The sequence below is a fragment of the Erpetoichthys calabaricus genome, chromosome 3 (genome assembly GCF_900747795.2).
Source record: "Erpetoichthys calabaricus chromosome 3, fErpCal1.3, whole genome shotgun sequence".
Lineage (NCBI taxonomy): Eukaryota > Metazoa > Chordata > Cladistia > Polypteriformes > Polypteridae > Erpetoichthys > Erpetoichthys calabaricus.
This window is the reverse complement of record NC_041396.2, coordinates 44,851,896-44,864,187: the sequence shown is the minus strand read 5'-3', so window position 1 is coordinate 44,864,187 and position 12,292 is coordinate 44,851,896. Positions and strand designations below refer to the sequence as shown.

The window sequence follows — 12,292 nt, the reverse complement described above, 5'->3', positions numbered from 1 at the left end:
GTAACTATTTTGTAGACTCTTTGTTTGAATTAATCAATTTTTGACTTACTAAGTCATCATATATTCTTACAATAGTAAGAGTTGCACCCTTAAAATGAAGTAGGTTGAGTGGGTCCGGCAGCAGCAATAGAATAAAGAGAGAAAGAAAGAGAAAGGGAGAGACAAATGTGACTCCGAAACTCTGCTGTTGGATGGTAGGGGTGGGGAAGCAGGGTTTACCTTTGTTGCGATTTTCAGCAGGTCCTTGCTTTTTTCCTGTTTAAACAAAGGAAGAGGGTGGAGCATTGATCACATGGCATTCCAAAAAAAAAAGAAAAGAAAAAAGAAGCCACTGGTAGTGAGCATGAAATAACAGAATGAAAGTGATAAATTCTAACTGGGAAAGAGCATTCATTATACATGACATAATCACTAGGAAATGTTCAGTCTTCCAAGTAAAGTTGAAATCACAGTCTTTTTAATATCTCACAACAATTAAAAATTTTTAAAGTCATTTGAAATTTGGAAGTAATCAATTGTAGACAGTAAATAACACACGCTCTGATAATTACTGAGTACCACACCACTTTGTGCTTGATGATAAGCTAGACAAAAATAAAAGTTAAAATCAGAGCATGTTCCTACCATGCACAGATGGCAAATTATCTGCTTTCCCATTAGGAATTTCACTTTCACAACAATTCAATAAACACAATAGCTGGAGAGACTACGAAATAAGCAGTAGAACACATACTCAATATTTAAGTCACCATCACATCAACTTCAATAATGTGTGCATCAGCCTAGCCAGATAAAGTCTGCATATTTCTGTGTGATTGTGACCACAACCTAATTTACCATTACATTTCAATCCAGCTAGACTGTTTATTGAACTGAGTCTCACATGATGGCCACACAAGTCTAGCTGGTAAGCACAGGGCTGTACAAAGTGAAATATTTTTCTTAAAAAGTATTAGGCAGAATCTAACCTAGCCACTAAAAAAACATAATTTATGTATTTTTGTCACCTTCCAAAAGCACTCCTCAAACATTTGTATTTCTCATATAGTTAAATTGCTAATAATGTTAACTGAAATAGACTGGGGATGATGTTGTTTGGAGCTTGGTTCATGTAATTACTTACTCAAAAATATGAAAACCCTCTATTCCTACATAATCTGTTGAGACTTCCTTAGAATTTAATTTCTAGAACAGCTGAAATCACATGTCAGTTTATGCATTCATCTTAAATTAGCCTTATGCTAAGGCAACAGGTAGAAAAGTAAAAGACAGCTGATGCCAAAAGACTGAAAAATATATGTGACATTGAGATTAAGATGAGGACTGATCTAAAATCCCCAACATTCCTTTTTAGCTTGCTTAGCCCTGTGCAAATAACAACCAAGCAAAGACTTGTAGCAGTGGTCAAGATTTCTTTATTTCATGACAATAATCAAATATTGGAAGAAAAGAAAAGGAAAGACAAGAAGAGGAGGAATGATCAGTATCAGTGTAGGAATGAAATGCAAACAGAAAAATGTTTTCACAAACTATATTTTAATAAAATATTTGTATTTGAATAATATAATTCTGAAATTTGTTTTCAGAGCAAACACAAAAAAGAACCTTACTGTTTAATTAACTTCAGCTGAGCAACACCCATCACATTGATGGCAACGTTAAGGAAAATGATACAATAATAAAACTCCTTCTGCGCTTTAGGAAAAGCGACAGTAACTAAGGCAAAGACAGAAGACCACATGGTACGCTTTATAAAGAAACAAACATTTTAATACTTAAGGAGGTGCTTACTTTTTTAACTTTAAACTCTTCACTCTGTATTCCAAATGATCTATAGTTATTGAATGGAAAGAACCGATAGCTTTTATAGAAACTTGTTTAAAGGTTCACTACACTGCATATTTTAACTAGTCATGGGCTTGTAGTGTTGGATAAGGGTGCCAACCAGATTGCAACACAATATTGCATTCTCCAAAATATAAGAATAGATTTTGAACTAATTTTTTTGAATAGCATGCCATTAGAATTACTATGAAAAATGAAGCAGAGAAACTAGAGCATTCAATGCATGTTTTGTGATGCATTTGAAGGGCTTTTGTGCCAGCTTCTGAAACATACAAATGTCATGCCTTGAATTTGTTCCTGTATTTACCTCTCTATATGTAAATACTGGAAATCCTACAGATTATATTTTCATTACTTTATATTGGTATATATATTGTAAATGACTGCTGGGGAGTGAAAAAAAAGTAAAGATGTCTTGGTATTATAAAAGGATAAGTTGCTAGAAACACATCCTGGACAAGATGCCAAAAAAACTAGCTACGGAAGTGATCGAGTACATTTACTAGACAGCAAAACAATTCAAGGAAAAAGTGCTGAAGGACTTTGATTTACAGGTCCTCCAGGAAGAATGATTACAGAAATTGCATGATGCTGTAAGAGGTCAGTTTCCTTAGGGGTTCAATGCAATTGCAGTACCACTTGACCACCCTGCAGTGATGAATACCTGGGGCCTTTAAGGTAGGCCTGTGAAGGGTCCATAGCTGTTGCTGAACCAGCTGATAGTTTGTTTTGTACTGTATTTATTAAGTACTAATCTAATAAATGATTTTGGGTTAGGCAATGGGCTCATCTGGAAGTTGTTTGGATCTGGGGAAGCAGTACAGCAAACACCAAAGACTCTGCTATATATATATTTACTGTGTATTTGATTTGTTTGGCAGATACTCTGTCACTTATCAGTGATCTGCCTCTTGCAACTGAGAGGACGTGGTGGATGTTTGCCGACTGGCTGACCAACCACAAGCGTTATCTGGTAGGTAACCACCCAAATAATCAGATTGTGACTCAGACCTAAGAATGTAATACTCCAATCTTCACCCTGTCAAAAAAGCAAACCAGCTGCTGTGGCACAATGTCAGAGGCTTAGCCTCAGGCGCTGACGTCCAAGGTTCGATCCCCAAAAGGGGATGCAAAAGTGAGTACACCTGACAAGCCCCAATAAGGGCAAAACACGTGTCGTGTACTCTTTGCATTATTTAGCAGATACTGTATCATATACTGTATATATACACATATATATCATTTATATTTCCTGCATGCAAAAATATATACATAAACCAAAATGAACAGTACACTTTTTGTAAAAGTTATTAATCCTCAATTAAATTTAGCTACAGGACATCTTAGAAAACAGAGTGAGAAATGAATTTGCTGGGAAAATGTAACGAGGCTCTATCTTAGTGAAAAATATGATACAAATGTTTGCATAAAATGCTACTTGAGTATTAAAATACTTTCCTTTTTGTTTTAAACCTGTATCTAGTTTTATTTGTATTTTTTTGCTCACAATTCCTGAAAATTACTCATATAAGTGAATGTCCACGGTGATATTAAAATTTAGCAGGAAAGTTTCCATGGACTTGGTGTGGTGGTGGGGGGTAGGGTGAGAGGGGGAAGGTGGAGGCTCCATGCTGCTAGCTCTTCTGTTCTGCATCACTCTGCTTTGCAGCAGTGCTTTTCCTCCAGTTCTGGGTCAGACAAACTTTGATGTGTTAATGCTGATCAAACTGATCAATCAAAGGAACATCTACCCAAATTCGATACCTCATTTTTTTCTTGACAGATAAATAAGTGGACAAACTAAATGTAAGTGATTTTTTTTTTTAAAAAGAAACAAAAACACTGCCAATATACTAAGATAAATAAAAATAATAGTTCGGGTTTTCCAAGAATTTATAGATTTTTAATATTTCATATAATAAGCCTCTACAGTATTCATCTATTTAGATTTTTAAGAGAATGTGCATCATTTATGCTTTAAATAAAAGAAACACTTTAAAGTAAAGAAGGTTTTATCAAATAAAATTCATAAGGGTCTCTAGTTGCAATAAATGGTTTTCCCAGGTAATGTGGACCCTAGAGATGAGAATAACCCAGTACTGCAATAAGTGGTATATTGACTTTGGGATATTTTTTTTTTTGTTCTGAAGTACAGTAAATGAGTAATGCCTCCACTGTTCAAAAATCAAGGTCTCTGAAACTGTACATGATTATACAGTGACAATTTACTTACAAGTACTTTTCTGATCCCTTACTAGGCTCAATAATTATAAATTATATAAAAAGTATATATTTATTTTTATAAATTTCATTTTTGTGACAAAAGAATTATTTTCAAGAAAAGTATGGTTTACAGATCCACTTCATTTGTGGTATATTAAAATATGTAAGTCATCAAAGGGTGTCTCACATCTTAACTATAATTACTGCTGTGCAAGAGAAAAAACAGTAGAATACCGTTTTTTGTTTTTTTAAACAGGATACCTATTAAAAAATTTAAGTCAAACCTCTGTAAATTTCTAAAATGTTCATATTTAACAAGCATTAGATTTATATTTCAGTTTTTTTTTCTGAAGAATGATGGAAATTTACCAAAACAATAGAATAAAATATATTTATATTTGTTAAGTTTGTCTTTTTAAATGTGAAATTGCAATTGATAATATAAGGAAAAATAATTTTTTTGATAGTTACTAGACAGCATGCTTTGATTCTTGATTGTATGTTTAGAGTTAGGCTGGTTAAAGCTGTTGATTTCTGCACTATGATATGCAAGAAAATAAGAAAGAGACAGGTAAATTACAAGAGTGAAGAGAAATAAGGAATAAAGTGCTCAGTGTGAGGCTTACCTTTCTTGACCTTCTTTTCTTCTTCTTCTCCTCCAGCACCCAAGAGAGTAAAGATAATTCCAGTCTGGGAGTTTAATCCAACAGCTGAGACTAACATGCGCCCAGATCCTTCCATTACATGAGTACCTATAGACGTGAATGGTTAGAGCTAGAAGGTCAACATAAGCAGACAAAAAATGGACATAGATAAAAAAAAAACTTTTTGTACCAGACAACAACATAGGGTCTTTCTCCAGGGACTTCCTAACTTGATCAGACTCCCCAGTAAGTGAGCTCTCATCAATCTTCAGGTCATTGCCTTGAATCAAAATCCCATCTGCTGGAAGCAAGTCACCTGAAAGGAGTTTGAGAAGATGATGTTTTACAATATAATTCTCAATAGTCTGCAAGAATATGTTGGTGGTTGTTCACATACTTGTTATTTCAAAGCATATTTTATCACATTAACCTACTTCCATTAAAATAATAAAAAAATGTTGTCAAAAGTACACTTATTATATGGGTTTGTTTTATAATTAATAAAGATAATCGTATAAACTAATCATTGATGTAGCTGTTACATTTAAATTCTTCAAATTCCAAAAAAACATACAGCTTTACCTGTGTGTCTGATAGGTAAAATCCAACTGTGTACTGATAAAAACTGATTAGATATTTAATATTAATGAGAAATATTAGGAAACTCAGACTCACTATCCATTCTGGTCACACTAGGTTTCATTTTTACCACGGTTTGTTAAAATGAGAAATTGAAAAGCTAATGTATAAAAAAAACACATTTAACACTTTAGTAGCTGTTTGCACAAAGCCATCAACTCACTTTAATTCAGTTTTACCAGACCACACTTACTGTGGTCCACTATCCTCCCAATATTTATGCTTCAGTTTTATCCATCCATATATCATCCATATGGCTACCCAGATACCCACCATATTTAATCTGAGCAATGTCCCCAGTGACAATCTCGGCAACAGGTATCTGGATGACTTGTCCTTTGCGAATCACAGTGAACTTCTGCTCTTGCTCAATGCGACTTTGGAGGCCACGAAATTGTTTCTCTTTACTCCAGTCATTGAAGGCTGTCACCAGAACCACAATGAAAACAGAGAATAGGATAGCAGCACCCTCAATCCAGCCAGCCTGAGCCTCACCCTCATCCTCCACTCCACCAGCAGCCTGACCACACACTGGAAAAGAGATAACATGAAAATATCATTTTCATTCTATCTAGGGAAACTACCTTTGTAGTACCTTCATCTAATGTTCAGAATTTATATCATACTGTATGCCGATTAGTGCTGTCAGTATTTTGTTTGTTTTTATTTCAGCACAGGGTCATCATGGGGAGATATACAATAGAGTCAAACTCTACATGCAACAGGAAAACAGGGGCAGAACAGAGAAAAACAGCCTGTATATAACATAGTGCCTTTCTACAATGGACACTTTCTCAGGGCATTTTACAAGTTCACATACAGAGTGCAATTATTAATATGTAGTTTTAGTACTTGAAGCATACCCACATTAAGTTACTTTCTCAAGATCACACTATAGGTTGGAGGTGGAAATTAAACTCGCAGCCTTGCGGTTTGGAATCTAGAGATACTACTCAACACCACTTCATTAGATATCCCAGACAAAAAATAACATAAAAAAATTATGATTAGACATTTAACTTCTACCTTAGGCAGGGGTGACCTCTAAGAAAATTTTCTGATGTGGTTGACATAAGGTTACATGAAAATATGATAGGGTGCAAGATCTTTTAATTTAAAATTGTTTCTAGCAGAGGGAATTGGCTTTTAACAACATCTTACCTTAATTAAGTTTTCCTCCCAAATCAAAACATGTACATTAACTTGGAAATGAAAATAAAAATTTCCCAGCAATTTACTAGATTTTTAAAAGAGAATATTTGTGATTGAATAAGTTATATTACAATTCTTACATTGTTACAGTTTTCCACAAATGAATGTATGCTGTCCCTTTACTAACTGGGATTATACAGAACTTTTGTCTTTTATCATACTAACAGTGTTATGGACGGGTTAGTGATGGATTGTGGCTGTAGAACTGAGAGGACTAACACGGAAAAGTGCATTTGCATTCTGAAATACTTTTAATTTACATTAATTTTAAGTTTATCATCATTAGCAACATCATTCCTCATAACTCTTGCTGATGATGATGAACACTGAGAAATATCTTCAATTTCATCATCTTTAAACGTAAGAATCTAGTTCATTGTCACAGTTTTGTTAATGTGATCCAGGCTTGTTACTACCACATCTTCCTAGGACTCACAGACAGATGGGAAAGTGTGCAATTGAAAAAAAAAAAGGTGAAAGGCTTGCATTGATTGGAAGATCACTAGCCAATCATGTGCTATAACAGAAGAGGCTTTTGAACTAAATGTATTTTATTCATTAAAACCTATACTTTAAAACTTAAGCCTTGTTCATTTTTCCTGATAGACAAGACTGTTTTATTTCACAGATGTTTTCATGGTTAGGCTAAGGTAATGGATTAAGCCAGGGGTGGGCAAATTCATTCCTGGAGGGCCGCAGTGGCTGTGGGTTTTTGTTCCAACTCAGTTGCTTAATTAGAAAACAATCCTTGCCATTAATTACATTTCATGGCTTGTTAGTGCTTTAACTCTGCTATGTCAAGTCATTCTCATATCCTAGATTTTTTTTTTCCATTCTAAGGATATCATCCAAATACTTTGAAGTGTAAAACGGATGGGTAATTCTCAATCCTTCACTTTTTTCTCTTCTCTTTCCTTCCAAGTATTTAATTAAACCAAATAGTGCATGATAAATACACACAGGTGTAAAGGGTAACAAGCAAAATGGATAACTGCTGGTTTCTTTTGTCATTTGCATCTTATTGCTAATAAGGAGCAATTAAAAACCAAGAATGCAGCTGTTTAAGACTTAAATAAGCAATAAAGGTTCATAATCTTAACGAGGGAGATAACTAAAATGAAGCAGAAGTGTTTCTAGAGCAATAAGTGCTTCTTATTAAGCAATTGGGTTGGAACAAAAACCTGCAGCCACTGCGGCCCTCCAGGAATGAATTTGCCCACCCCTGGATTAAGCCATAGAAAGTCATACTCTAAACATGAATGCCTGCTCCCTAAAGTAGCACTGCCCCCTAATTGTGATCTTTCTGAAAAGACCTTAAAATTCTGATATTACATGTACAACATACTAAGAAATAATTTATGAAACTTCATTCACATCACTACAATTTCCCATGATACTTACATTCACTGTTACCCCCTGGGGGGTGATAAAAGGACAGTCCCAGGGAGATGATGGCAGCAATCTCAAGAATGATGAGGGTGACATCTTGCAGGGCCTCCCAAACCAACTGCAGGAAAGTCTTGGCTTTTTTGGGTGGGATGAAGTTGCGACCAAATGCCTGATGCCTCTTCTCTAGGTCCACTGGATTTCCAGAAAGTCCTTAAGGACAACAAATAAAAGCAGACCAGTTGTGAATTCCCTGTGTAATTCAAAACCAAACCAAAACAGCCTGGAAATGGAAAGATGGCACAAATGTTAGGTGAATAAAAAAGCAAAAAAAATTCAGAATAAAATGTTAAAACTTTTCATATGATATGTGATCCTCTGGTTGTGCTCACTTAAATAGTGTTTATTTGCAATTCACCACAAAGTAAAATAATAATCTTGGGAAGTGAGTGTTTTCTGTACAGCTTTGTTTACAGCATAATTAACATACACTGGGTATAAGGAATGTACCATGCCTACTTTATTTTGCTTATTGGGTTGTGTGTTGATAACATTTATGTGCTTCATACTATCAGGTCAGGTCAGGTCACTATACTATACCTCCTTTTATTTTCCATAAATTTATGTTGAAGCTGTGTCTGCTAATTTAACAGGTGGAGGAGAGATTGTAAATGGTTGCATAGCTGCATCATTATGTTTCTAAAAAAAATGGAAAGCATTTTCTGAAAAGTCAAACGAATGATAGAATTACAGTTTCAGCATTAAAAGTATAAGGACCAAGTTTAAAAATCAATGGGGTATATACTTTTTTATGGAGGTATATATGAGCCATAGTACTAAAACATAAGCTGACAAAGCAGAGTGCCATGGATAAATGAAAAGGGCCATAATAACCTACTAGCTCTCTACCTACTTCATTTATATAAAATCCTGAATGCTTTCCTGATCTGTATAGGACCTGAGCACAGCCATGCAACAGGTGACACCTCAGCACCAGACTAGTTCAAATGATCTCTATGTTATATTAAAATTCCCAGAAATGCAAATCATGGCAGTATTGATGAAAGATAGTGTGATTAATGTGATACAGAAGCTTCAGATGTAACAGAAAATATATTGATTGACATTCTGCATTGTAAAGAGAACTAAGACCAAGAACTTTACATAGGTTTGATTGCCAACAGATGAAAATATTAAGTATGTTCTCAAAATGTAGGTGCTATGAAAAGATGGCTCTGCAAAAAAGGAAATTTAATTTAAGGTGGGTTAACCTTAAAACATAAGCTAGTTGCTGTTATTCCTCTTCTGTGGAATACTATAGAGTCTTCTACTGATATTGTAATTATAGCATCATTTTAATTGATGTTAATGTGAATATGTACCACACATACAGTACATATGTCTCTTGTGTTCATGAATGCAGATTCAACCCATCTAGAAAAATTAAAGAAGGGGTAGAATGCAACCTTTCATGATATGTAGTGTAGCTATTTAGAATTTGGCTTTGAATAACCCTTGAGGATCTTAGTTGTTACCCCATCAATTTTCTTAATCAGAGGTCAATTGCTGCGTCTAACTGATTTTCTGTTTAATTAGTTTGTTTGTAAGCCAGTTCAACTCTCATTATCTGGATTCACAAATGTAGCCCTTTGTATAATTAACCTCAGAAAACATTTGTAAGGGTATGTATTACTGTTAGCATAGGCGAATGTTTACACCCCTTCCATTTTTTGTACATTTTAATCATTCATTTTCATTTTCAGACTTTGTTCTTCTCGATTGTTAAATACTTACATGGCTTTGATCAGAAGAAATGACTAATGAGCAGAAATAATATGTTACTAATGGGAATAGTTAATTCAGTTTCATTTACTGTACACCCATACAGCCTCAACACCAAGCCGATCATTTAAAAAAATATACATTCTTGTAAAATAAAAAATTTGCAAATTTAGCAGAGAAATTGTGCAAAAGAAGAAAGATTTTTTTTAGAAAGGCAGGTCATTATTTTCTACAGTGACATGGTGGTACCATATGCTGCTGATACCAGCATAGGAGAGACATCCCCACCCACAATTACAGCAGCGCAGGTGAGCAGAGAGCTGAGGAAACTTTGTGCCAGCAAAGCAGCGGATCCAGATGGAGTATCGCCACGACTGCTGAAAGCCTGTGCGCTGGAGCTAGGGAGTCCTCTACAGCACATCTTCAACCTTAGCCTGAAACAGGGGAGAGTCCCGAGGCTTTGGAAAATATCTTGTATCACCCCAGTCCCAAAGGTATCACGTCCTAATGAGCTGAACAACTTCCGGCCTGTCGCTCTGATGTCACATGTGATGAAGACCATGGAGTGGCTGCTGCTTTACCACCTGAGGCCACAGGTACGCCACGCCCTCGACCCTCTGCAGTTCGCATACCAGGAGAAGGTGGGAGCGGAGGATGCCATCATCTATATGCTACACCGATCCCTCTCCCACTTGGACAGAGGCAGTGGTGCTGTAAGAATTATGTTTCTGGAATTCTCTAGCGCCTTCAACATCTTCCAACCTCTGCTCCTTAGGGACAAGCTGACAGAGATGGGAGTAGATTCATACCTGGTGGCATGGATCGTGGACTATCTTACAAACAGACCTCAGTATGTGCGTCTCAGGAACTGCAGGTCTGACATTGTGGTCAGCAACACAGGAGCGCCGCAGGGGACTGTACTTTCTCCGGTCCTGTTCAAACTATATACATCGGACTTCCAATACAACTCGGAGTCCTGCCATGTGCAAAAGTTCGCTGACGACACTGCTATCGTGGGCTGCATCAGGAGTGGGCAGGAGGAGGAGGAGTATAGGAACCTCATCAAGGACTTTGTTAAATGGTGCAACTCAAACCACCTACACTTGAACACCAGCAAAACCAAGGAGCTGGTGGTGGATTTTAGGAGGCCCAGGCCCCTCATGGACCCCGTGATCATCAGAGGTGACTGTGTGCAATGGGTGCAAACCTATAAATACCTGAGGGTGCAGTTGGATGATAGATTGGACTGGACTGCCAATACTGATTCTCTGTGCAAGAGAGGACAGAGCCGGCTATACTTCCTTAGAAGACTGGCATCCTTCAACATCTGCAATAAGATGCTACAGATGTTCTATCAGACGGTTGTGACGAGCGCCCTCTTCTACGCCGTGGTTTGCTGGGGAGGCAGCATTAAGAAGAAGGACGCCTCACGCCTGGACAAACTGGTGAGGAAGGCAGGCTCTATTGTAGGCACGGAGCTGGACAGTTTGACATCCGTGGCAGAGCGACGGGTGCTCAAAAGGATCCTATCAATTATGGAGAATCCAATGCATCCACTAAACAGTGTGATCTCCAGACAGAAGAGTAGCTTCAGCGACAGACTTCTGTCACTGTCCTGCTCCACTGACAGACTGAGGAGATTGTTCCTCCCCCAAACTATGCGACTCTTCAATTCCACCCGGGGGGTTAACATTAACATTATTCAAAGTTATTGTCTGTTATACCTGCATTTTTATTACTCTTTAATTTAATATTGTTTTTGTATTAGTATGCTGCTGCTGGAGTATGTGAATTTCCCCTTAGATAGATAGATAGATACTTTATTAATCCTATCTATCTATCTATCTATCTATCTATCTATCTATCTATCTATCTATCTATCTATCTATCTATCTATCTATCTATCTATCTATCTATCTATCTAGTGTGGTGGTTAACACTGATTTACACATCCTGATTTTGAACTCCAGCTTGGTCACTGTCTATTTATGCCACTTCCACATGTCTGTGTGGTTTTCCTCTCAGTGCTCTGGTTTTCCTTCAACATTCTAAAGATATACAGTATGTGTTAAGTTAACTGAAATTTCTAAATTGAACTATATACATGGGCACTGTGATGGATTTGCACCCTGCCCAAGCACTGATTCCTGCCTTGCAGTACCCAGCCTTTCATGGCCTCAGATTTAATCAAGAAACTCTGTGAATGCTATGTTAAGATTTGAATTATAAAAGTAATAGGAATACAATCTGATTTTTCCAGATTAACTTTGAAACAGAAAATCAAAAGGGTTGAAATACAATTACAGGTTAAAGAGTCCCAATTAAGAAAGTATTATCAACAAAAGTAAAACCTGCAAGACTTTGTCATGATAAAAGAACTGACATTTTAAAATGACTCTATTTACTTCAGATTTATAACTGAACATTTTACTATTCTGGACTATCATCTAGTGTATATGACATCATCTGGAAAACTTTTATTAACTTGGTGGGATTCTTCTAATCACAAGGGGCAGCAGCTATTAATGACAAAGTCTGTTATTGGACAGACAACTCTATCT

General features: G+C 36.3%; 1 protein-coding gene across 5 annotated transcripts in view; it reads right to left on the bottom strand.

The window, feature by feature from the left end:
- Positions 1-12,292, bottom strand: part of atp2b4 (ATPase plasma membrane Ca2+ transporting 4) — a 276,706-nt gene that overhangs the window by 65,143 nt on the left and 199,271 nt on the right. For 3 of the 5 annotated variants that reach the window (XM_051924553.1, XM_051924555.1, XM_028796714.2), the window contains exons 3-7: positions 7,965-8,162; positions 5,625-5,882; positions 4,903-5,028; positions 4,695-4,820; positions 220-255 (exon numbers count right to left, since the gene is read on the bottom strand). In XM_051924553.1, the coding sequence (XP_051780513.1) occupies positions 220-255; positions 4,695-4,820; positions 4,903-5,028; positions 5,625-5,882; positions 7,965-8,162 (744 nt within the window). The remainder of the gene's footprint in view (positions 1-219; positions 256-4,694; positions 4,821-4,902; positions 5,029-5,624; positions 5,883-7,964; positions 8,163-12,292) is intronic. The other 2 variants (XM_051924554.1, XM_051924552.1) reach the window with 1 other exon arrangement.